Here is a 27625-nt window from a genome sequence, read left to right on the forward strand (position 1 = left end):
TTAACATTGGCATAACAACAGCACGCTGGGCCCCCTGCCAGTAATTATTTGGGGAGCCCATTGCACATAGGGACTCCTGCGATCCCCCCCCCCACGCAGCTGCTCTCCAGTTTTCAGTTTCAGCAATCTGGTTGCTAGGGTCTGAATTACCCTAGCAACCATGCATTGATCTGAATCAGAGACTAGAACATGAATAGGGGAGGGACTGAATTTTTTCAGATTGGGTCATATGAAAGCTATAAACTATAAAAACTATAAAAAATTATGAAGACCAATTGAAAAGTTGCTTAGAATTGGCCATTCTGTAACAAACTAAAAGTTAATACAATCTGCCCAGCCAAGCTCCAGGGTCTTTAGCTCAATCTCGGACATGCAGCAGATGCAGGGAGTAACGTTACTGATGATGCAGGGAGTAACGTTACTGATGATGCAGGGAGTAACGTTACTGATGATGCAGGGAGTAACGTTACTGATGATGCAGGGAGTAACGTTACTGATGATGCAGGGAGTAACGTTACTGATGATGCAGGGAGTAACGTTACTGATGATGCAGGGAGCAACGTTACTGATAATGCAGGGAGCAACATTACTGATGATGCAGGGAGTAACGTTACTGATGATGCAGGGAGTTACGTTACTGATGATGCAAGGAGTAACATTTCTGATAATGCAGGGAGTACACTAACTGAGACAGAAGTGCATGTAATTTCAGCACAGCATTAATACCTGCATCACAGGGAAGAACCAGTTAGGGGACAGCAGATATAGGTCGGCAGTGGGTTCCATTAGGACTGATGCCCCTTGGAATTTCTGCTGGTGTCCTGCCAGCCCAGTACAACACTGTTGGTATTTCATCTTTATAACAATGATCCTACTGAAAATGATTCTGGAAGAATTGCAAGTTGTGACTAGTGACACTGGTCCTTTAATTACCACTGACCAATCACAGAGTAGAGAGTTTCCTTTGCTCGGGGCTCCTGTGATTTTTGTGCCCCAACACTGTCCAATGTGGTACTTTTTTGGTGCATCTGTTTGTGATTTAATTTGCTGCGGGGCAAAGTTGCACTGGTTTCCAGGGGCTACAGTTACAATAAAAAAGAGTTGCATTGTTGAGAGGGGACGTTTCCACCTGATCTATGTACTTCTCCTCACTTAGTAAACAAGCCCCAAGTGTTTTGTATTGTCGCAGGTTAGGGCCACAGTCGCCTTCTCATTGGCACCCGGATTCCTCTTTGCAGTCGGTTGTTGCATTGCTGCAATTTCTCAGATGCCTGAGGACAGGAGGGTAGGGCCGAGAGCAGGTTGAGCAGGGAGCAGGGAGTAGGGCAGCGAGACTCCCAGTCACTCACTCACTCACTGCCCTGAGGGATTGTCTCTCCTATTGGTAAATACTTTCATTCCACAACTCCCCGCCTCCCTGCACTGCAACTCTCAGCAGCAGTCACTCCAGCAGCAGAACCCCACTGAGCTGGGATCTCCCAGTAGCCTGCATGGCCACCATTTAATCAGCAGAAAATTAACTAATTAGCCCGACTGTGTGAAGGGGTTTAATTACCAGCTGAGCTGAGAGGCGCATCCTGCAGGGGAACCACTGAGAGGAGCAGCAGTGAGTACTTGGTGCTTCATTTTCCTCCCGTCTGCCTTTTATGGCTGTGTAACTAATATGGGCTTAATAGGACTTGCCTACCCACATCTGCAGGGAAGGGTTCACTAGAGTGTCAGCTCTTAGGGCTCTGCAATGTATTCAGTGGGTTTTATTGGATCATGGTGATGGGGCAAGGGTTGTTCTCATTTCTATGGAAATTCAATGGATTTCTGTTTGGCAAGTCCTGGGTTTTTGGGTTTGTTTACAACTGCTTGTATGGCGCGTGTAACTAGTGCTGTGTTAAGTGTGGGGTCTTCATTGGGAAACTGGTTTTAGTCTGTCAGATGAATCAGCTCCTGAGAAAACTTGCCCTAGAGTTTCTACCTGTTCTAGAGACATTAGATTGTAAGCTCTGCTGGCACTGTACAAATGTTGCTGGAAATCAATTCCTTGTGACAATATAGTCTGAATAGATCTGGCCCGTTTATTTAAGGTTCCCTCTGCCCAACTTTAATTTAATTTGAGTTAAAGCTAAAATCTGATGGGGCAGTTGCACTAAAACCTGGGACTGAAAACCAAAAAAACAAACTAAAACGGCACTTGTTCATGTGAACAGCCCCATAGGCTTAAATAAAAATGAATGGAGTAAAGCAGCATTGCCGGGGGATATTCAGAAGACTTTGTGGTTCCTACTGTATGTGCAGAGAGTGTGGAGGCACAAGTGGAGCAGGGTTACCTTTCATTAAAGGGCTGTTTGTTCCTTTCTCTGTAACTCCAGGAGAAATGATTGTAACCTTCCCAAACGTCTAATTGAGCAGCTCAGGTGGAACTAGTAATCCCAGGCTCAGACAAGTCCTGACTCCCTCTCTCTCTTTTAAAAAGAAATGTTTTGTTTTTTGCTGGTTTGTTTTTTGGACAGACTGTTATATTGGTTTCCATCTAATCTCAGAGGAGGAGGGTGTGAGCTGTCAGTCTGATTCTAGTCTCTCATCTATAGGGGAAGGAAGTTGCTTTGCCCTTTAATCAATGATCTCAGGATACACACGAAAGCTTTAATAAACTGCTTTAGAAAGTGAAAAAACAAACAGTCATGAAAGCAACTAATAGGAGAGATGTTTACATGAAATTGTGCCCCCTGCTAATGAAGGGGATACCCCTATCCCCAAGTTTATTTTATTCTGTGCTTTTTAAATACCTGATACAGGTACGGGACCTGGGGAATTCTGGATAAGGGATCTTTCCGTAATGTGGATCTTCATACGTTAAGTTTACTTGAAAATCATTTGAATCTTAAATAAACCCAATAGACTGGTTTTGCTTCCAATAAGGATTAATTATATCTTAGTTGAGATCAAGTACAAGCTACTGTTTTATTATTGCATAGATAAAGGAAATTATTTTAAAAAAAATTGCATTATCTTGATAAGTCCTTGGGAGATGGCCTTTCCATAATTCAGAGCATTCTGGATATGGGGTTTCCGGATAATTGATCCCATACCTGTAGCTCTTCAGCCCCCTGTCCTCCTCCCCTGTGCCCAATATTATTATATAAAATATATATATATATGCTGTATGGAGACTGCAGTAAATATGTTTGTATTTATAAATAAGATTGTGCTACATTACATGTATAGCTTTAGCACCCTGGCCACTGGGGGCGCTGTAAAAGAGTAAATTCCCACCCTTCTCTAAAAATGCCTTTCCTTAATGGGAGTTTATGCTATTGATAAAGGGGGAGTCTTTTGTTTTTAAACAATCAGCACCTAGATTGCAAGCTCTACGGAACAGGAGCCTCCTGGGTTTCTTTAACACGTGGCGTTAATCTTTGTGACTGTATCTGTTTAAATGTATTTGTTGCAGTGTTTGCCTTCCCTGTTCTGTTACTTCCCTGTCATGTACTGCACTGTGTATACATGTAGTTTATATAAATATATACATAACATAATTATATCCTCCTGTGTGTATTTCTCTCTCTCTATTTATAAAGGTATTCTTGATCATGCACCTCTGATTATAAGAGGTTTGAGTGCTGGCCCTTGGGACATAATAATGGAACATATAATATCTTTATATTTTACAAGAGGTGGTACTTTATTCACTATATATTTATTTTGCACCTGATAACTTGTCCTCAAAATCAATTCCACTGACAGATTAAAGGGAAAGTAGAGTCACTGGGGGTCATTTAACAACACTGGGCAAATTTGCCCATGGGCACTAACCCATGGCAACCAATCAGATTGCTGCACTTATTGTTCTACTTGCAGCTGGCTTTAGAAAGCTAATCACTGATTGGTTGCTATAGGTAACTGCCCATGGGCAACTTGTGTTGATAAATGAGCCCCACTATTTGGTGGTCATAGCAGCCGATGGTTGTTACTGCTGAATATTTGCACAACTGTATTTGCATCTTTATACTAAAACTATGTAATGAACCCCCTCAGGTAGGGGTCTCTGCATTACCTATAACTGACATGATACCAGGGGGGGCATAAATCTCTATGAAGACCAGTGTACACCGTTGTTCTCGGATATATTTGCCGATGTGTCTTATGGTAGACGACTTTGGGTAACGGGCAAAAAAAACTGACAAGGATTTTTAGAGCCATAATTGTTATTTACACCCTACCCCCCCCCCCGTGCCGTGTCCCTAAATGTGATGGTCGGGGGTCCAGGTGGTTTAGGCCACTGATTAGGAGGCTCCCCGCATTATAGGGGTATATGTAGAAAGCCCAGAGCATATATTTTGTATCTTTTGGTACAAACACACGTCCACCCACTGGAGGTCTTTCATTCCCTACAGGAGTGGTTCCCAAACTTGGAGCAGTTGCAGGGGGTCTCAGCCTGAAGGTCAGTTAGGGTGAAATTTGGGGCAGTGGTGGAACTACCAGGGGGTGCAGTTGTACCTGGGCAGCAACTCCTTAGGCCCACAGCTGAAAGGTCACATGTTGCCTAACACCCCCCCGTCCTATCCATAATGTAGTAGTGACCCCTCTTTGCACCCCCTACAGCCCCTGAGTGCTGAGCTAATGATAAAGACAATGAATCTCATAAATCTCTTGTCTTTTGGCAGTTGACTGGGGAAACCATTTCCTTGCACACCCAGCACTTTCCTAAGCAGCGAGAACAAAGATGTGCAATGGAAATTAATTCCTCCTTCCTGCTAAAACAAACTGGTGGAAAAAGTATATAAATACATGTTACATAGATTGGGATCCATTATCCAGAATGCTGTGAATTATGGCCTTTTCGTAATTTGGAGGATAACTGGTTTCTGGATAACGGATTCCATAGCTGTTTATATTCTAATGTATCCATATTCTATGGGTTTCTGCCAATGGGATGTGAGAAGGAAACAACCTGCTGCTCCCTCAGAACTGATCACTAGAGGCAAATCCTCTGGAATGTTTCAGCAGTTTCAGCCTTGCCAGGTAGAAAGGTGAGGGCGTTGGTTCTGCTCTTTCCTTGTTGCGGATTATTATTTACACTCTATTCTATAATGTGGAGGGGAATATTATCTGTACTGAAAGAGCTTTCCCTTAAGCAAAATACTGACCTTTTTGGTTTTAATCCATTAAAAATGTCACACTCTTGTACTGAGTTTCTCACAATAAAGCTCCTGCTTTCGCTCTTCCCTTATAGGGCTGGTATGGACGGTGTCTTTTTTTAAAACTTTTATTTAAAGGGGAAGTTCACTCAACAACCTTGTGTAACCTGCATTGTGTTTGATGAGCACAGGACCATAGCACTAATACTTACACATGTCCCTGATGGAATGCCCTTGAGCTGATAGTCTATTGCCTGAGTTGGGCACACGTGGACTTTGTTTGGCTGCCTGGTGGAATGGCCATGTGTCCTCTCGTGGTCTACACTGGAGAAGTGAAAACTCTGTTGGAGTCAGGGGTCCCCAACCTTTTTTTATCCATGAGCCACATTCATTGGGAGCAACACAAGAAAAAAAAAAAGTAAAGTCCCTGGGGTGTCAGATTGAGATTGTGATTGGCTATTTGAAGGCCCCTATATAGACTGGGAGACTACAGGAGACAATATTTGGCAGTACCCCGGGATTTTATGTAGGGATGCACAGAATCCAGGATTTGATTTGGGATTCATCCTTTTTCAGCCGGATTCGAATTCGGCCGAATCCTTGTACTTGGCTGAACCAAATTCTAATTTGCAAATGTAAATTAGATGCGGGAAGGAAAATCTTTTTCATCACAAAAATAAAAAAAAATGTTTCCCACGTTTTCCTTTCCCGGTCCTAATTTGCATGTGCAAATTAAGGCCCCCATACACGGGCTGATAAAAGCTGCCAACAGACCGAGTCGGCAGTTTATTGGCCACGTTTGTGGGGCCCTCCGACGGGCTTCCCCAATCAATATATGGGCGAAAGTCAGCCAGATCTAGATCGGGTAGGTTAAAAAATCCCATCGGATCATGGCCACATCTGTGCATCTATGCCGTCCTGCGATCCGACCGCCCGTATTGGATCCATTATGATCCGATCGTTGGGCCACTTCAATGTTGGCATATCGTGGATAGATCCGCTCGTTTGGCGACATTGCCAAACGAGCGGATCTCTACATCTATGGCCAACTTTATGATTCAGAATCGGTTTGGTATTCGGCCGGATCTTTCACGAAGGATTCAGGAATTCAGCCGAATCCCAAATAGTGGATTTGGTTGGTGCATTCCTATTTTTATGCAACAAAACTTGCCTCCCAGGCAGGAATTGAAGAATAAGCACCTGCTTTGAGGCCACTGAGAGCAACTTACAAGGGGGTGGTGAACAACATGTTACTCAGGAGTTACTAGTGGGAGTCGCTGGATCTCTATGGTCCTGTGCAATTTTGCCCCACCTGCAGTTCTCAGACAAAGGTTAAACGAGTGTAGATCTGGATCTGCGGGAAATGCTGGCTGCAAGCATGTTAATACTACTTGTGTTCTAGAAGGTATTTTAACTACCCTGAGACAAAATACTATTTTGCACCCTGCGTCCTCACCTGGTGTCCCCAAATGATTTAATGGATAGGAGTGTCGGACATTTTTTAAAGGGCCAAAGTTGAGACAAATACTAAAAGAAAACATGGGTTGGGTGGTGGACCAAAATTTAAGCAGAACCTTCACCTTTGGTTGATATTATTGTGCCAAACTATGCTCATTGGAGGCTGATCCTGCCCATCTGTGATGCCATTAGAGGACTGATACAATGCACTCGATCGCTGTAGCTTTTACATGTCTGTAATACTGACCGCTCAGTAGGTAATTAACTATGCAGAAGGATTTCTTCAATCAGGGGCTGCGCTCGGCTCTGGAACGTTATAACATCTTGCCCAGCAGTTAACTTTATTTGCCTTAAATATTGAGTATCAAGTCATCATTGAGGCTTTGGGAGCCTTTAACTGTTTTGGGCTGTTAATTTAGACGACTGAAGTGGGTTGTTGACGCCTCCTTCATTAACAACAATGTAGCGCAGACATTGCTCCTGCCGGCTGCTTGGACCAAGATGAATTGTTTCTCCCCATTTATAATTTTAATGCAAAACTGCCAAAGAAAAACTTGAGCTCAAACTATGAGTCTGACTCAGTAATGATTAAACAGAGAGACAGAGCAAAGCAAATACAACCTCCCTACTATGTGCATAACTTGTAATCTACGTTCTGCATATTTATATCTTGATCTGCCGCTGATACCATGTAGGAACTGAATGTCTTTAAGGGTCTGGCCACACGAGCAGATTCAGGGAGATTAGTCGCCCCATCGACAAGGAAACTTCGGGCGACTTTTGAAAACGAAGCGCCGCGTGTGCCTTCCCCCAGGGGATTTCCATTTTAGACGGTGGAGGGCAGGGGGAAAGCAGTTGGGGGAGATTGTCGCCCCAAAGAAGAGGAGATTTGTCGCTGGGGCACAAGGCTGAGTTATACAGGGAACTCTGCACATCACTCATGTATTATAAGGGATAATGTACCCCCTACTGTAAATGATAAGGATATTAGAAGTCACTGAGGGGTTGTTCTGTGACCATATAAAGGCACAAGGCTGCAGGCTGAGTTATACAGGGAACTTTGAGTATCACTCATGTATAATAAGGGATAATGTACCCCCTACTGTAAATGATAAGGATATTAGAAGTAACTGAGGGGTTGTTCTGTGACCATATAAAGGCACAAGGCTGCAGGCTGAGTTATACAGGGAACTCTGAGTATCACTCATGTATTATAAGGGATAATGTACCCCCTACTGTAAATGATAAGGATATTAGAAGTCACTGAGGGGTTGTTCTGTGACCATATAAAGGCACAAGGCTGCAGGCTGAGTTATACAGGGAACTCTGAGTATCACTCATGTATTATAAGGGATAATGTACCCCCTACTGTAAATGATAAGGATATTAGAAGTCACTGAGGGGTTGTTCTGTGACCATATAAAAGCACAAGGCTGCAGGCTGAGTTATACAGGGAACTCTGTGTATCAATAGCTTGGGAGCTGTTTATGATACAGTGCAGTTCTACCACAAAGCAATTGCCAAGTTTTCATGATTGTATCATTTGGTCCTTATCTGTAGATCATTATGTGCCACTGTTTGTCCTTATCAGTAGGAAACCGCCCCACCTCTAGCTCTATGTAATCATTATTGGAATTAAAAGCACTGAACAAATTATTTTGAACAGATCAACGGTTTTGCCATTGCCTGGATAATGTAATGTTTTTGCACCTTCTGGAGCTGTTGGGCTTGATGGACGGGGATCTCTGCGGAGGTAAGAGGGTAGAGTAAGGGGAAAGGGGTGGATAATTGTTACATTAGTTAGTGTTCTAGTTCTTTGGGTAACTGTTAATTGCTGTGGCATTAGGGATTGCTACGTTTCCAGTGTCATCAGACCACTTCCATTTTGGCCTCATGTATGAAGATTCGCACACAACAGGCAGCTATGGGAGGTGATCAGGAAGTTGTAGCCATCCCGAGAGATGGAAGCTTCTGCGTTGCTGTGCTTGCAGTTTTTTTCCTTGTTTAACATCTCTTTAAAGACTGGGGATGGGTATAAACTGAAATCTAATTATACAATCAGCTCTTAATATTGCTCTCAAAAAGTGACGCACCCAGTGATAGCTTGCATATATGTTATATACTTCCAAACCATTGTGAGGAGCTGGTCTCCAAAAATTAAAGCAGGAGAATGTGAGAACCTTCAGCTCACAGTCAGACAAACTGGTTAATGGGAAGACAAAGAAGGTAGAAGTTTTGAACTGCTACTTTTCTCTTTATACCAAACTCCATATTCAGTAAGTTTAAGTGTAGGTGACTGGTTGACTCTGGAGGAAGGTCAAAATAAACTATGTCCTATGAGGACAAACTCGTGGTATGTACTCCTTCGGGTAATAAAGAAGCTTAGCTCTGTGGTTGCCAAGGGATTGGTGTATTCCCAGTGTGATGCCATTATTCAAAAAAGGGATCATGTTCTCTGTCAGGTAACTATAGGCCTGTTAGTTTGACAATGACCTACAACAAAGTGTAAAGCAAAGGAAACTTACATAATAACACATTTTGCCTATTATGTCCTTAGTCCATTGTTTTTTCATTTACTCATAAATGACCTTGAGGCTGACACTGAAAGTGATTTGTCTTAATAATATTAAATATAAAAGCCCTCTATAAATGGATATCAAGACATTATGGACAGCAGGGTATAATGTTCATCTGAAGCAAAACAAATGGTTGCTGTAAAATGTTCTGTCTGATGATATTGTGATGGCAGAATGTCTTTGCCTTTTAGGAGAAGCTTGGATGTCTTGGTCTTGCAATTTATCCATGGCTTAACTTTGTTGTGTTGTGATTGTATTCTGTTTAGCAATGTTGCATTGCAGCACTGAGGTCTACACAATGAGTTCAGATGTCTACAAAAAATGAAGGCTATAGGCTGGACCTACTTTTATATGTAATATAAATAACTGGTCCCTATCATTTACAGAAGATGGCCCTGCCTTTAAGCACTTACTTAGACTCTATCTTGGATGTACAAAGTTTTTGCTAATCAAAGGGATTCCCTTTCAGCTTTAAAGGGATTACAATTCCATGGACTCTTCATAGGAAGCGACCTTCAAAGTTCAGATCTCCACAGAGAGAGGGTACGACCAGCCAATAATTCATTTTATAGAGGCCAGTACACTTGATGTGCCAATCTCCACCTTCCATATTAGTTTGAGTCTGGTATTTCCATCACTCCTACAGAATAAATCTGGTGCAGGAATTCTTATTGAAATTATCTCTTGAGTGAAGAGATTATTATAGATAATGTCTCCAAGGGTCAACAACCAGTTCCCATAAACCCCCAGCCCATTTTGTATAATGTTGGTTTTACTCTGCAGGGTTCTTGGGTCCAAGTCGCTCTAAATGTGCTAAATTAAATTTCTGCTGAGCACAATGGCTGTGAAACTAAATGGGTGGGTGGGCTGGGTGTAGAGCAGAACAACCGTATGCATTAAAAAAGCCCATGACAAGAATACACAATAAGTTCGAATTCTCACGACATTTGATCAGCCGTTTGTTACTGAATGTTTCCAATATATCTTGTCATCTGCATGAGCGGATCTGGCTGTACCTCATGAGTGCAAGCTTCTCATTTCTTGAGCCCTCGTTTGAAATTCCCATGTAGAATAAAGCCTCCTTAAATGATTTGGATAGTTGGGTTTTGCTGGAGGTGAGAAATCTGTATGGACTCCAATGGGGGATCTAGAGAACTAAGAACACTTGTAGGTCCAAAGCCCTCCCTGAAAAATAAAGTGGTTTATAGTTTGTATTTGGGTCATTTTCTTCACATGTAACCGTTGTATAACTAGGGAAGAGGGGGGGACTGCTGTCAGAAAAACTTGATATAATGGAGCAAGAATAAGGTAGGTCAGGCCATTTTTGTTTCCATTTGGGCCCATTCTACTTGTTTGCAGGGCCCCCATCCAGGGGCCCAGGAGACTAATGGGTTAAAATTGGTGGGAGGCTGAGTAGTATGGGGCCTGTCATTCCACTGTGCATTACTAGAAGATATGATGATATAATTTTGGTCTTATCCCCTTTTTTTGCCATCAAGCTTCTGCACCACCAGTTTCCTAATCCAAACCTATTTATCAAGTCTGTCTGTAACGCTACAATTGGTATGACTTCTACATTTAAGAGTTGGCTTAATTGTGCCTATAAGGTCCCTTCAGATCCCAAACACTGTTGCCAACCTGTAGTAAAGCCTGTGAGTACCAGCAAATGATGGTGGAAACTTGAGTTTGGTTCCTTGTTTTATAATTCTACAAACACATCACCAGTTGTTTTTATGACTTAATGTCAGAGTTCATAAATGTACTTTATCTTGGGGTTTCTTTTTATTAGACACTATTAACATACCAGTTATGTAATTTTGTATATGATCCTTCTTGGTTTCTGGTGCCAGTTGGATTCTCTTGTCAAGTAGTACATTCTTATTGGCCGATACACTTCTTCATTCCTCATAACGACACTTGCTTTTATTTTGGCCAAAACAGTAAAGTTAAGAACATTGGCAGATTCATTTAATCCCACTTTCTTTAGTTAATTCCTGCAGAATTACAGAAAAAAATATGTATGGGATGGTTTACTAGTAATTTATTTATTTTTACTGGATAGAAAGTAACTTGACATTACCTGGCCTTGATGTAGAACTGTTCCAGGAAGATAATAGAGGCTGTGGGAAACGCCAACACGATTTGTGTTTGAAGGCTGAGATTTGGACATGGCTTTAATATACCTTTTGGGTTTCCTGGGTACCCCTGGGACTATAGCAGGGTGACTCTTACCCCAATGTAATATTGTAAAATATCTGTAACCTTGTTATGAGCTAAGGGGGCCAAGCCTAAAGGTCAGTTAGGGGGAGATTTGGGGTGAGTGTTTATTTGTACCCTGGGTACCCCTGGAACTATAGCAGGGTGACACCCCAATGTTTCTATATATCTGTAACCTTGTTATGAGCTAAGGGGGCCAAGCCTAAAGGTCAGTTAGGGGGAGATTTGGGGTGAGTGTTTATTTGTACCCTGGGTACCCCTGGAACTATAGCAGGGTGACACCCCAATGTTTCTATATATCTGTAACCTTGTTATGAGCTAAGGGGGCCCAGTCTGAAGGTCACTTAGGGGGAGATTTGGGGTGAGCGTTTATTTGTGCCCTGGGTACCCCTGGAACTATAGCAGGGTGACACCCCAATGTTTCTATATATCTGTAACCTTGTTATGAGCTAAGGGGGCCCAGTCTGAAGGTCAGTTAGGGGGAGATTTGGGGTGAGCGTTTATTTGTGCCCTGGGTACCCCTGGAACTATAGCAGGGTGACACCCCAATGTTTCTATATATCTGTAACCTTGTTATGAGCTAAGGCGGCCCAGTCTGAAGGTCAGTTAGGGGGAGATTTGGGGTGAGTGCTTATTTGTACCCTGGGTACCCCTGGAACTATAGCAGGGTGACTGTTACCCCAATGTTTCTATATATCTGTAACCTTGTTATGAGCTAAGGGGGCCCAGTCTGAAGGTCAGTTAGGGGGAGATTTGGGGTGAGTGTTTATTTGTACCCTGGGTACCCCTGGAACTATAGCAGGGTGACACCCCAATGTTTCTATATATCTGTAACCTTGTTATGAGCTAAGGGGGCCCAGTCTGAAGGTCAGTTAGGGGGAGATTTGGGGTGAGTGTTTATTTGTACCCTGGGTACCCCTGGAACTATAGCAGAGTGACAAGCCAATGTTTCTATATATCTGTAACATTGTTATAAATTAAGGGGACCCAGCCTGAATGCCAGGTAGTATCAGATCTGCGTTATTTGCCAGGTATTAAACCAGAAAACTACTGGGGTATTAGATAAGTTTAAACACAATTGATCAGCACAATTATGCAAACAGGAAGGTGGCGAGGCCTGCTATCTTCTGTAAAAACACCCCTACCTCAGGGCCTTTAATTGGTTTTTAATACTTAACTAACACCAAAGGTCTTGCTGATAGATCCATCACTGCTAACATGAGAAATTCCATTCCTTCCTGAAATTCCAGTTCTAGTGTGAAATCTATATGGTGTAGGTTTTAATCTCCACCTGTCCCATCTAAACCTGGGGATTAGGAAGAGTGAACAAGTCATGTGATATCTATATAATTGGTGAAAATCACTTGGAACTCACAGAAGTGCCTTTGTTTCGGCTCAGTACAACTGCATTCCCTATGAAGAGCCTACTCTCCCCAGTCTACTTGGGTTGGGACGGTAATTTACATAATAAACTTGCATGACCAGCCCAGATCAATGATGTTTCCTCTAAATGTTACGTATGTGTTTAAATATAGGGTCCTTTGAGTAAAATCAAGTTTCTGGGAAAGATGTCTGGGCATATACCCCCCCCCCAAACCTGTGATTCTACTGTAGGTCCAAATGTTCAGATGAGGCTGATAGAGGCCATTCCTGGCTGATAGAGCAGATATGTTGTTGCAGAAGAAGCAGATCTCACGTGGGAGATCAGGCACCCGGCAGCCCCTTCGTGTGAAGCCACTCGTTGGCCTTTAGATTCCTATGGACTAGTGATCTGTGGTTTTGATAAGACAAGGATGAAACAATGGCTTCACTTGTGACTTTCGCAGTCAGAACTCACGTGTGAGACATATCTGAGCAGACATTCCCAGAACACAAATATTGCTGATTCTTAGATCAATAAGAAAAAAAAAAAAATTCTGACTTGACCGGTCATCTGGCTATTTTTATTCATCATAAAATTCAGATTTTTTTTTTTTTTTTTCAGAGCTGGAATGAACTTTTACAATAATATTAATTATTAATATTTGTGCACCCCTCCCCTGATTGTAGAGGGTTTGGCCCGGTGCCTGTTGAGTATCTGGATGCAGTTCAACGGCAGGGATTCTATAAAGGTTGGGCAGTGCTGGGGGGGGGATGAGATTCCAAAGGGGCTTATCCATAAGGATCTTATAGCCCGACGCATCTTGAGACTGGATATAGGAATTCATCTTCTCTGCTCTATGTTCAATAGCCCAGGACAAGGTTGATCTTCTTTGCTGCATGTTTAATAGCCTAGGACAATGTGAGTGATGTGGGTGCGGAATGGTAAATCGGAAACGGAGTGGAGCATTCTTGCTAAATGACACACATGGCTCCAGCCCATTCTTAAAGGACCCCTTGTATAAAGAGCCATAATTTGCATAGTCAGACCTGTTACTCTTCCCCAGTACTTAAGAGGAGCGAGAGAAATAGTTTTCTTTAAAGTCAATGTTGACTTGGATTAAAACATCTATTTTAGTTTTGCAGAGATGATTTTGTGTGCAGTCTAATTTCCTAGCATGGGATTGGCTGCTCTCAGGACCTGCTTCTCAGTGGTAGATGTTGGCAGCAATTTGGCCCAGAACTCCTTACCCCCAACTACCAGCCTCTATCTGAAGAATATTTAAATTGTCATCTTTTACCTTACCCATGCACTGGCCAATCACATTGATCTGCTCTTTGCCATTTGTTGCAGACTCCTCCTTGTCTGAATGAGCTGATGAGGGATATACTTGTGCAGATAGGCATCCGAAGACGCTGCCTGCATCAGTAGTTTAACCCTCTGGTGGTCAGCCAGCCAGCCGGCCAGATCACTGGTTGTTAACAGATAGCAACAGTGTAAAACTGCTAATCTCATAAAAACAAAAATATTTACATTCATTATTTCCTTTATACTTGTGTTTTCTCTTGTTGCTGCAGTTGGCATCACTATACCAATACAGCAATATATTCTGCCTGTTCTGTGCCTCTGGGGCCAACACACAGGTGAGAGAGCACGGAGTGACTTCCATACACAGCAAAATTATTTGTCCTAATAATATTTAATCCAACCTGCTCTTATTGAACTAAAACTCCAAGAGGCACATTTATCAATGGTCAAATTTCAAATTCATGTGAGTTTTTTTTTTTTTAACTAGCATGAATGAGATTTTACTCTAAATTCCATTGGGGGGTCATTTATTAAAAAATCTAATATGCGAACCGACCCGAAAACTCGAATCGAAGGGTTGACATTGGGGTAATAGTCAACCCTTAGCTCATAACAAGGTTACAGATATATGGAAACATTGGGGTAACAGTCACCCTGCTATAGTTCCAGGGGTACCCAGGGTACAAATAAGCAGTCACCCCAAATCTCCCCCTAACTGACCTTCAGACTGGGCCCCCTTAGCTCATAACAAGGTTACAGATATATAGAAACATTGGGGTGTCATCCTGCTATAGTTCCAGGGGTACCCAGGGTACAAATAAGGACTCACCCCAAATCTCCCCCTAACTGACCTTCAGACTGGGCCCCCTTAGCTCATAACAAGGTTACAGATATATAGAAACATTGGGGTGTCACCCTGCTATAGTTCCAGGGGTACCCAGGGTACAAATAAGCACTCACCCCAAATCTCCCCCTAACTGGCCTTCAGACTGGGCCCCCTTAGCTCATAACAAGGTTACAGATATATAGAAACATTGGGGTGTCACCCTGCTATAGTTCCAGGGGTACCCAGGGTACAAATAAACACTCACCCCAAATCTCCCCCTAACTGGCCTTGAGACTGGGCCCCCTTAGCTCATAACAAGGTTACAGATATATAGAAACATTGGGGTGTCACCCTGCTGTAGTTCCAGGGGTACCCAGAAAATCCAAAAGGTATATTAAAGCCATGTCCAAATCTCAGCCTTCAAATTCAAAAAGTGTCGGTGTTTCCCACGGCCTCTATTCTCTTCCTAGTACAGTTCTACATCGGGACCAGGTAATGTAAAGTTACTCTCTCTCTAGTAAAAACAAATAGTAGTAAACCATCCCATAATTGTGCAGGGATTGACTACAGAAAGTGGGATTAAATAATCTGCCAATGTTCCTGATCTTACTCTTTCAAAAGCAAGTGTCGTCATGAGGATAATTCCCAATTCAAATTTTGACCAGAATTGTTTTTTTTGAAAATTTGAAACTTTAATTCGACCCTTAATAAATCTGCCTCCTAGTGTCCCAACAAAAGTCCTACTAATATATGATGATATAAAGACCCTTCCTGGAAAAGAGAAACCCATTTGGAACAGTGGAATTTTAATGCTGATTAAAGGGGAACCACAATTGCCCATGTCGGTGTCTCTTCCTACGGCTGCAACAAAAAACACAAGCATTAAATATATGTTTGGAGCTAAGGCTCCAGTTGTGTGTGTTTAATTGGGACTTGTTAGAATAACAGAAGGTGCAAACTGTGTGTTATAAACAAAATATCTTGAATTGTAAGGAACGTGCTTTTCAGGTTGTACAGAATTTAGCATATTATTATAGTGAGAGAACACACTGGCATTTTGTTACTGAGCCTGGAGGCAGCCGCACTCCTCTGTGTGTGTATATACTGTGTGTATATATATATATATATGTGTGTGTGACTGCCACAACTCCCTGCGCCTCTCAACTCCCATGCAGTCCCTGCCTTCCTTTTCTAGGACACTTGGTTCCTTTCTTGAAATCTTCAGTTAATATCGGGTCCCAGACGCAGATGAAAAAAGTCACGGGAACGGCCCCTCGTGGTTTCATCATAAAGGTGGGATTTCAGCAAATTCTACATCAGTGATTTCATTTAATGTAAACTCATTAGGTTCAATATCAAATAAAAATGGGTCAAATATTTCTTTTCTATTTCTAAAATCTCAAGTTCAGTGGGAAATCAATCTTTTTCTTTCTCTCCGTTTCTCTTTCTTTTGCTTTTTTTCCCCTTCTCTTTCCTTTTCTTCTCTGCTCTTTTTCCTTTCTTCTCTTCTATCTTTTCCTTCCTTCTTTCTTCTTTTTCCTTTTTCTTCTTTCTCTTTTTTTCTTGTTTCTTTCTATTCTCTTTTTTTCCTGTTTCTTCTTTTTCTTGTTTGTTTCTTTCCTTTTCTTTTTCTTTCTTTCTTTCTTTCTTTCTTTCTTTCTTTCTTTCTTTCTTTTTTTCTTTCCTTTTCTTTTTCTTTCCTTTTTTCTTTTCTTTACTTTTCTTTTTCTTTTCTTTCCTTTTCTTTTCTTTCCTTTTTTTCCTTTTTTCTTTTCTTTCCTTTTCTTTTTCTTTTCTTTCCTTTTCTTTTTCTTTTCTTTTCCTTTTCTTTTTCTTTTTCTTTTCTTTCCTTTCCTTTTTCTTTCCCTTTCTTTCTTTCTTTTTTTCTTTCCTTTTCTTTTTCTTTTCTTTCCTTTTCTTTCCTTTTTTCTTTTCTTTCCTTTTCTTTTTCTTTTTCTTTTCTTTCCTTTCCTTTTTCTTTCTTTCTTTTCTTTCCTTTCCTTTTTCTTTCCCTTTCTTTCTTTCGTTCGTTCGTTCGTTCGTTCGTTCTTTCTTTCTTTCTTTTTTTCTTTTTTTCTTTTTTTCTTTTTTTCTTTTTTTCTTTCCTTTTCTTTTTCTTTTCTTTCCTTTTCTTTCCTTTTTTCTTTTCTTTCCTTTTCTTTTCTTTCCTTTCCTTTTCCTTTCCCTTTCTTTCTTTCTTTCTTTCTTTCTTTCTTTCTTTCTTTCTTTCTTTCCTTCTTTCCTTCTTTCCTTCTTTCCTTCTTTCCTTCTTTCCTTCTTTCCTTCTTTCCTTCTTTCCTTCTTTCCTTCTCTCCTTTTCTTTTTCTTTCCTTCTCTCCTTTTCTTTTTCTCTCCTTCTCTCCTTTTCTTTTTCTCTCCTTCTCTCCTTTTCTTTTTCTCTCCTTCTCTCCTTTTCTTTTTCTCTCCTTCTCTCCTTTTCTTTTTCTCTCCTTCTCTCCTTTTCTTTTTCTTTCCTTCTCTCCTTTTCTTTTTCTTTCCTTCTCTCCTTTTCTTTTTCTTTCCTTCTCTCCTTTTCTTTTTCTTTCCTTCTTTTTAAAGCCATACATTTCTTAAGGGTTATTTTTACTTAAAAGTATAAAAAAAAAATAGGCATCAAAAATTGATTAAAAAAATCTCTTATGGGAAACCTTCACTCGTTGTCAAGAATAACGCACAGTTTTTTATTTGTTTATTTTGTGTTTTGCAACAACACCAGGAAAAAGGTTAAGATCAAGAAAATGTTTTTCCCGCATGTTCATCAATCAGCCCTTAAGTGTTGTAGTATTTGGGTAATTCTTTTATTGTGATTAGTGATGGGCGAATTTTCGACATTTCGCTTTGCTGGAAAATTCACGAATTTCCCGTGAAAATTCACGAAACTGTGCCGGCATCCGTTTTTGACTTCGGCGTCAATTTTTCACCAGCGAATTTTCACAGCCTTTTCGCGAATTTATTCGCCGGCGGCAAATCGCTCAAAATTTGCGCCTGGTGAATAAATTCGCCCATCGCTAATTGTGACTCATGAAGCAATGAGCAGAAGGCAATTCTCTTCTTCAGCTGGCTATTGCTATAATGTTTCACAAGCCAGGTTTGGGAGTGCAGACATTTAACACTGTACCTTTACAACTAAAGTTAAAAAACAAAACACTGAAAATGTTCAATGACTTAGTTTAGAATTATTATATTTTTGTCTTTATGCCAAAAACAGTGTACAGGAATAATCCGCGCTTGTCAGAACACGGAGTGGGCAAAGTGTTGGATGAGAAATACTCTTGCACTAATAGTTCTACTTATGATGTTCTGTGAAGCAGCAGTGCAAATATTGACGTAGTTCATGGTATTTATTCAGGCAGCCGTAAGCAATAAGGCCGGGCGATTTGTTACTGTTATAGTCTTTATCCTCTTTGTGTTTAATAATGAAAAATGATTTCCTTTTTCTCTGTAATAACAAAAATAGCATCTCGGGTATGGGATCTGTCATCCGGAAACCTGTTATCCAGAATCTCTGAATTACAGAAAGGTTGCCTCCCATAGACTACTTGTGAATCCAAATAATCCACATTTTTGAAAATTGCTACTAAAATATAATTAATCCTTATTGGAAGGAAAACCAGCCTATTGGGTTTATTTAATGTTTATATGATTTTCTAGTAGACTTAAGGTATGAAGATCTAAATTATGGAAAGATCCATTATCTGGAAAACCCCAGGTCCCGAGCATTCTGGATAACTGGTCCCTTACCTGTTTACAATGTTTCTGTCCATGTACAATGTGCCAGTTTGAGTCTTTGCCAGTCTCTACATTAGCCCTCACCCATTCTGCTCCTCCCCCGCACAGGAGCCTGGGAATCTGTTCTCATCTTCAGATCCACTGCCAGGAAATTTTATTTGTCGCTCTCTATTTATTTATTCTGTATCCAAAGGCATTCAGCTCGTTCAAATCTCTCTAATGAATCGCTTATTCCACCTCTCTTGGTGGGAAATCCCATAACCTGACTGCCCTTACAGTAAAGAACCCTTTCCTATGCTGATGGTGAAATCTCCTGTCACTGTGTTATATCTTCATTGACCTTCACCTTGTATGTGTATGTGTGTGTGTGTGTGTGTGTGTGTATATATATATATATATATATATATATATATATATATATATATATATATATATATATATATATATCTATATATATATATATCTCTATCGGTACATGTGAACATTCATAGTGCAAGGTTTGGGGTCTTTGTAGATCACGTGCCCCTTTGTTCCATAATTTGTGCATAACAAAGATTTTGCTTTCCCCTGAGCCATGCCGTATTGTGACTGTATAATCTGTTTATCTATTGAAGGTGGAAGGTGTGGCTTTATTATAAGTAAGGGCAGTGCCAGGTAATTAGCCCGGGTGTTCTTATTTATTAATAGTGTTGCCTGAAGAATGGAACACTCACAGCTATTCAGGGTCGGACTGGCCCAGCTAGACACCGGGAAAAACCCCGGTTGGCCCTGGCTATAATGGACCCACGCCGGCCCAGACCCCCCTCCCGATTTCATGGCCCTACAAAAAAAAAATTTGCGGTGCTGCACGGCGTCATAGTACTGGTGCTAGGGGGTCAGGACAGTAATCCCAGTGGGCCCGGGGCCCCCCAGTCTGACCCTGCAGCTATTGCTTAATGGTCCATGTATCACAGTGTTAATACAGAGTTACAGAAAACCATGTTCTTATGTGACATAGAACTGAATAGATTTTGTTGCTATTCCCAGGCATCACCTGTATCCGCCCGCCCAGTGAATTTAACTTTACTTCTCCTTAAAACCCCAAAACATAATTCATGGTTTTCCTGCACAAGCTCAGGCTAATGACCTTCATTATGTCCAATTACATTTTTACTTGTGAATATGATCCACATGTCCGTCCAAGGGGCCTTTAGATCGTGGAGCAGCACCATTGAGAAACGTGATAGAACTCAGCTTTTGCTTTTTTCTTTTGTTTTCCAGTTCGCAGCCAAGTAAAGCGACTTCCTTAAAGGGGAACTAAACCCTAAAAATGAATGTGGCTAAAAATGTCCTATTTTCTATAGTGAACTTATTGCACGAGGCTAAAGTCTGAGCTTGTCAATAGCAGCAATGATCCAGGACTTCAAACTTGTCACAGGGGGTCACCATCTTGGAAAGTGTCTGTGACACTCACATGCTCAGTGGGCTCTGATTGGCTGTTGAGAAGCTAAGCTTAGGGCTCGTCACTAATTATCCAGCAGAAAATGAGCTTCCCTGGCTGTAATATAAGCTGATGCTACAGGTTTGCTGATTATTCAATTCTGATGCTAATTGCACTGGTTTCTGTGCTGCCATGTAGTAATTATGTGTATTAATTACTAATCAGCCTTATATTGTGACATTTCTATTCTATGTGTACTGTATATTGTGAGTGGCTCCCTAAGCTCAGTAAGTGACAGCAGCACAGAGCATGTGAATCAGTGAATCAGCAGAAAAGAAGATGGGGAGCTACTGGGGCATCTTTGGAGACACAGATCTTTACTGCTAAAGGGCTGTGGTTGCCTTGGGCTGGTACAGAAGCACAAAACATCATGTACAACATTTCTACCTACTTCTTTAGTTAGGCTTTAGTTCTCCTTTAAAGGGCAATCAAAAGAGAAATGCTCTTATGCTGGAATGTTATATAAACAGAGCGGCAGTATTAATAGCCTGGAAATATGGTTTCCAGTGGGAAAGTCTGACTGTTGTGTCCCAACACATTCTCCTAAGGAGGGAATAAAAGCTTTGCCTCGGTTCCCACAGTTAATCTCACCATGTGGAATGTTGTTGGGGGGGGGGGAGGTCACCATTGGCCGTTGGGGTGGTAATAATGCTCAAAGTATTTGTATATAAAAGTATGGGATTCATTACAGGAAACCCGTTATCCAGAAAGCTCCGAATTAAGGACAAGCTGTCTCTCATAGACTCCATTTTATTCAAATAATCTAAATTTAAAAAACAATTTCCTTTTTCTGTGTAATAATAAAACAGTAGCTTGTACTTGATCCCAACTAAGATATAATTAATCCTTATTGGAAGCAAAAACCAGTCTATTGGGTTTATTTAATATTTATATGATTTTCTAGTAGACTTAAGGTGTGAAGATCCAAATTACAGAAAACCCATTTATCCAGAAAACCCCAGGTCCCGAGCATTCTGGTAACAGGTCCTATATCTGTACAAGTAATAAAACAAGGTTACATAGGGGCAGATTTATCAATCTTCGAAGCGAAAATCGATTTGATTGAAAAAAATTCTAATATCGAGATGTATTACGTCTCTTTAAAAATTCGACTACGACCATTCGTCATCTAAAACCTGCCAAATTGCTGTTTTAGGCTATGGGGGACCTCCTAGAACCCATTTGGAGTCATTTGGTGGACTTTGAAAAATCTAAGTTTTTTGGGGCAAATACTTCGATGAGATCGATTGCTCTAAAACTTAGATTTTTTTTTTTTTTATAATAAATTTCAATTGGTCTTTTTTTTTAATTTGAATTTCGAAGTTATGGGGGAAAAAAACAAACTCCCATTACTTCGAAATTGGACCCTTGATAAATCTGCCCCATAGTGTTTATGGGATGTGATAAAGCAAATTTTGTTTTTCTGGAATTCTGTTAAGAGGACGTCTCCACACCCTGGGCGGTTGTCTGGCCCCTCGTCTGTATATGTTACTAGGGAATTAAATGTTTTTCTATGTTTTGGGTCCCTTGTGTGCAAGCGCACAGCTAAACCTGGGGAACGTCAGATTATACAGTACAAGCAATAGAATTGTTGCAGCACCGGGTTTGCATTGTGCAGGTTAATTCTCCTATTTACCTTTAAATAAGAAACATGCGAGGAATGTTGCCCGGCAGGACCAGCCAAGCCGCTCTGTGGCACAGCAATAATATCAATTTACTTTACTTGTTATTGTGCAACATGTTACATACACTTAGATCCACTCACCTGCTCCCCTCCAATTCCTTTCTTTATTCAGCGCAGGGATTGCAGGTTGTAACTCAACATTGTAGTTCAACATCCGTCAACTCACTGGGGCTCATTTATCAACACTGGCCAAATTTATCAGTGGGCAGTAACCCATAGCAACCAATCAGTGCTTAGCTTTTTCTAGGCAGCTGCAAATAGAACAATGAATGCAACAATTTGATTGGTTGCCGTTGCCCAGTGTTGTTAAATCACCCCCTCTGTGTAACTGATTTTTATATTCCTGTTAAGGGACACACCAGTCATTCTTAGAACATGCCAGGCCACACCATTTTCTTCTATTTTTCTCAAATCCATATTGGAAACTGAAATAGGCCAGCGCCCGATTTCACCTGCGGGCGCCCCTAGGCCATGTGGTCCTAGTACCGGGCTGTGCAGCCCTAGCACCCGCCTCCCGCACCGCTCTGTGGATCGCAGGTGCACTGGGCGTCCTCTTTGCACTTCAGCAAGCGGCTGGGCGGCATGCCGCCCCTAACATCTTGCCGCCCAAGGCCTGGGCCTTTGTGGCATCGCCACAAATCCGGGCCTGGGTAGCTCTCCATAAATGTATTTATGCATTCTTAGGTCCCCACCTTGATACACTAGACCATGCCCAGCAGCACTACACCCACAGCTCTACCACACCCACTTTCTAATAAACTGGCCCCTTAAATAAATAGGGGAGTTGGGCAATAGGATGTCAATACCAGTGTCTTTCCCAAATTGCCCTAGACCATCATTTGCCCCACTGACCCCACCATATGGAATGCCAATAAGCTGTTTCTTTATGTCCATCTCTCTAAAATTAGTGGAATAAAGAATGTAACCAATATATGGGCACACAGTAACACCCCACCAACCATATTTAGCTGCATGACTGATTTATATATTCATGCATGACTGGGAGCTGCCATGTTGCACAACTCGGTACTTGAGCAAATCAAGCCATTGAGTACACTATGTTGGCTGTGTGCACTAGCTTCAGACTGAGTGTTCAAATAACCCCAAAAGGAGGGCAGCAATACAATATGTACATATGTGGCAAACCTACTGTTGGGGGAATTAGTGTGGGTGTACAGGAATTGGGAGCACATGTGCACTGGTCCATCGTCCTTGAGTGGGCACAGGGGAGTATACAAAGCTGGTACAGATGAAGAATGCTTGTCACTCATATTTGACTCATGGGGTCTTCCCTCATGGAGGGGTGGTATGTGGTCTTCTCTTATGGGGGATGATGGTATGGATTCTTCACTCAGGGGGGATGATGGTTTGGGGTTTTTACTCATGGGTGGGTAATGGTATAGGGTCTTCACTCATGGGCGGGTGATAGTATGGGGGTTTTTACTCATGGGCTAGGGTGGTATGGGGTCTTTACTCATAGGCGAGTGATGGTATGGGGTTTTTACTCATGGGCGGGTGATGGTATGGGGTTTTTACTCATGGGCGGGTGATAGTATGTGGTCTTTACTCATAGGCGAGTGATGGTATGGGGTCTTTACTCATGGGCGGGTGATGGTATGGGGTTTTACTCATGGGCGGGTGATGGTATGGAGTCTTCACTCAGGGGGGATGATGGTATGGGGTCTTTACTCATGGGCGGATAATGGTATGGGGTCTTCACTCATAGGGGGGTATATGGTCTTCTGTTAACAGAGGTATGGCTTTTTATTGATGCAGCAGCATAATTCTGATTGACTCATATGTTCATTATGTTTCTCTATTACTTTTCACTATGAGGTGTAGGATTATGTTCCAGATGATGGCTTAAGTTTCAGCTGAAATTTCAAATATAGTTCATGTTTAAGTGAAGGATTTTCAATTTAAAAACAAAAGAAATATATATATTGTGTATCTATAATAGTGAAGCCTAAAACATTCAGTGGTTCATATCTCATAATTGTATTTTCTCTTATAGGTGATGATGTTCCATACATGGCCTTGGGCTGAATGACCCATCAGCAGAGGAGACAGAGGCTGCACTCAGAAGCATGGAGCAGGACAAAGCTTCATAAAGTTCCATCAACTCCAGATATTGTCCAAAACATGCTTTCCCTGTCCTAGTCCATCACCCCCAGTCCTAACTCTCCCCCCTCTCACTCACAGAAAGTGAACACTGCCGGCTGCAAAGAATCAGCAAAAATTACTGCCCTCTGATTGGCCCACATACTTTTTTTTTTTTGTCTGATATTGATTTTGAATCTCAAAATGATTGATCTCAGCTTTTTAACAGAAGCAGAACAAGAGGCCATCCTGCGTGTGCTTAACAGAGATGCTGAGCTCAAGAAAGCCGAGGAGGAACGTGTCCGGTAAGTGGTTGATCTAGCGATAAAGTGCCGAGGGAATGATCCGACCGCATAGGGACAGTCATAGGGGGCAGCTCAATGTGAGATACAGGGACCTACAGTAATGGGACATGCCGCTATGTAATCAGGAACCCACTGTCTCTGTGTTTCTTTATAGATATTTTGCCTAGAAATGAAGTCTCGTGTCCATGGCTCATAACAAGGTTACAGATATATAGAAACATTGGGGTGTCATCCTGCTATAGTTCCAGGGGTACCCAGGGTACAAATAAGCACTCACCCCAAATCTCCCCCTAACTGGCCTTCAGACTGGGCCCCCTTAGCTCATAACAAGGTTACAGATATATAGAAACATTGAGGTGTCACCCTGCTATAGTTCCAGGGGTACCCAGGGTACAAATAAACACTCACCCCAAATCTCCTCCTAACTGACCTTCAGACTGGGCCCCCTTAGCTCATAACAAGGTTACAGATATATAGAAACATTGGGGTAACAGTCACCCTGCTATAGTTCCAGGGGTACCCAGGGTACAAATAAGCACTCACCCCAAATCTCCCCCTAACTGACCTTCAGACTGGGCCCCCTTAGCTCATAACAAGGTTACAGATATATAGAAACATTGGGGTGTCACCCTGCTATAGTTCCAGGGGTACCCAGGGTACAAATAAACACTCACCCCAAATCTCCCCCTAACTGACCTTCAGACTGGGGCCCCCTTAGCTCATAACAAGGTTACAGATATATAGAAACATTGGGGTAACAGTCACCCTGCTATAGTTCCAGGGGTACCCAGGGCACAAATAAACATTCACCCCAAATCTCCCCCTAACTGACCTTGAGACTGGACCCCTTAGCTCATAACAAGGTTACAGATATATAGAAACATTGGGGTTACAGTCACCCTGCTATGGTTCCAGGGGTACCCAGGGCACAAATAAGCACTCACCCCAAATCTCCATTTCTCAAAACCCTACAGTTCCCTCTTTTTCCTATATCTGAATAAGATTGTAACACTACTGGGGCTCATTTATTAACACCGGCAAATTTGCCCATGGGCAGTTACCTATGGCAACCAATCAGTGATTAGCTTTTTAAAGCCACCTGCAAGTATACAAATGAATGCAGCTATTTGATTGGTTGCCATGGGTTACTGCCCATGGGCAAATTTGCCCGGTGTTAATAAATGACCCCCACTGTCTCAGTAGTCAGCTCTCCTCCAGCCAAGACTCCAACTCCCACAATGCTTTGCATGTTCCGAGAAGAAGGAAAATCACAAAAGTACGCAAGGCATTGTGGGAAGCGGAGTCTTGGCAGGAGGAGAGCTGATCTCTAAATAGGAATTTAGCAAAATATGTATTTTTAATATTGAAACCCAATCGCTCGTGTTATTGCTTGTGTCAGGGATGAGAGGAATTGATCTCGGGCTGGAAATGATTGTTCGGCAGCTTAACTCACTGTCCTTCAGTTCAGGGCCCAGGTCTTTAAAATGCAGCGATAATTTCCCTTATTTCCCTGCACTCTATCAAAGTCTCTTTATTCACGTTCCTGTTCAGAGATTTATATGTCACACTCTGAAACATTTATTGATCCCCCTAATGTGCTTTAATTGTGGCTCCTTCCTGTCCTGAAAGGGTTTGTTTACCTTTTAAATTTACTTTTAAATGATAATGTAGAGAGGGATAATCTGAAACATTTTGCATTTGCTTTTCATTTTTTATTATTTGTGGTTTTTGACTTATTTAGCTTTTTATTCAGCAGCTCTCCAGTTTGTAATTTCAGCAATCTGGTTGCTAGGGTCCAAATTCCCCTAGCAACCATGCATTGATTTGAGTAAGGGACTGGAATATGAATAGGAGAGGCCTGAATAGAAAGAGGAGGAATAAAAAATGAGCACACACTTCTTCTTCATGCATTATTGCATCCGGCCCAGTCTGCAGCATGCGTTGAAATGACAGTTTAGCAGTGTCGGTTATAAATGGAATGGGGTGTAATTGTCTCTCTAAACATTAATGTTAATGATCCTGCAGACAAGAAGTTTCCTGCATTTGCCCATGTATTAATGACACCACTTTCCCACTCTGTCCAAGAATTTGTGTTTCCCAAGAAATAACTTTTTAAAGGGGAAAAAAAAAAGAATTCCCACAGCCCCCAGACCTGCTGGCACATTCCTCCCTGTTATCATGTGAGTGGGGGAGTCAGTTGACGTGCAGATTGCTCCGGCTGATCCCCTGAAATCTCCTTACTCACAGCATCTGCCTCCCCTCGCCACATTCAGCCTGAGCAGCCATTCAGCTTTGTCTCATACACGTTGTTGTTTTCCCTTTAAATCCTCACTTGCTCCGACCAGCCGGTATGTATGAAAGCTGCTCTTTCCTCTCCTGCAGGAGCTGTTGGTAGTTGTAGGTTCTAGGAATATAGATATATATTGGGGGGGGGGGTGTATCTTTTACATTTAGCATGGGACATACTGCTCTAACTGGCCTCCGCTCTGTCTGTATAAATGACACCTTTATAAAGTGACACCTAAAATACAAACTGGTTTCTATGGACAGTGACCCCTGCAACCAATAAGAGGCCTTATTTCTACTGTACTGTATATTGCTTCTCTTTCTATTCAGTCACTATTATTCATCCACCAGTAATGTAACTAGTCCGCACCGGGCAGTGCAGCAGGGCCCCCAACCCCCTCCAGAATTGATCTTCTTGCACGAACAGACAGTGGGCCCTGAGGGGGTGCGGACCCTGGTGCAATTGCCCCCCCTGCTGCCATGGTCATCTATAATGTCTGGCTTCTGCATAAACCTAGAAATCAGATTATAGCTATTATTATTTCCGAACTGCAATTTAAAAAAAAAAGTTACATAAAAAAAAAGACCAACTGCAAGTTGTTTAGGATGTCCTACTGTATCTGGCTACACATTGATTATAAGGCACTGCTGTGTAGGCCCTGCTTCCTACACATGCCTAACAGGCCTCAGCCCCTGGGAATGCTGGGAGAGGCATTACACAGAAGTCGGGGGGGTTGTCGGTTTAATGTTTCTGGGCTAGTAAGCTGCTTATACAACGAGGTACAGAAGTCCTCTGGCAGTGATATGTATGTCTGTTGGTGGTAAGATCAGCCCCTGGTGTCTACAACAGCCCAGAGTGCATTGAGCATGTGCAGAGCCACTGGCACTAGCCTAATATATAAATATGGAGCAATGAAGGACAACTTTTGAAAAATGGACCTTCACTGGGTAAGTATAGGAAGCCCTATCCATAGTGCAGTCTCATTCTGCACGGATCTGGCTCTGCATGGGGGCATTATTGTGATGAAACAGGAAAGGGCTTTGCAGGAAACATGGAATTGTCACAAATGGAGCCTTAAAGCAGGTACTCGTGAGCCACATTCAAATGTAAAAAGAGTTGGGGAGCAACACAAGCATTAAAAAATCCCTGGGGTGCCAAATAAG

The 27625-nt window shown here is 41.9% G+C and overlaps 1 protein-coding gene across 9 annotated transcripts in view; it reads left to right on the plus strand.

Moving 5' to 3' along the window:
- Positions 1-938: 938 nt before the first annotated feature.
- sytl2.L (synaptotagmin like 2 L homeolog) overlaps positions 939-27625 on the plus strand; it is a 62574-nt gene continuing 35887 nt past the window's right edge. For 2 of the 9 annotated variants that reach the window (XM_018247853.2, XM_018247857.2), the window contains exons 1-2: positions 944-1606; positions 23785-24175. In XM_018247853.2, the coding sequence (XP_018103342.1) occupies positions 24075-24175 (101 nt within the window). In that variant the 5' untranslated portion in view covers positions 944-1606; positions 23785-24074. Of the gene's footprint in view, positions 1607-8246; positions 8344-16027; positions 16171-23784; positions 24176-27625 lie in introns of those variants that run through there. The other 7 variants (XM_018247858.2, XM_041582849.1, XM_018247859.2 and 4 more) reach the window with 5 other exon arrangements.

The sequence above is a fragment of the Xenopus laevis genome, chromosome 2L (assembly GCF_017654675.1).
Source record: "Xenopus laevis strain J_2021 chromosome 2L, Xenopus_laevis_v10.1, whole genome shotgun sequence".
In the NCBI taxonomy this organism is placed as follows: domain Eukaryota; kingdom Metazoa; phylum Chordata; class Amphibia; order Anura; family Pipidae; genus Xenopus; species Xenopus laevis.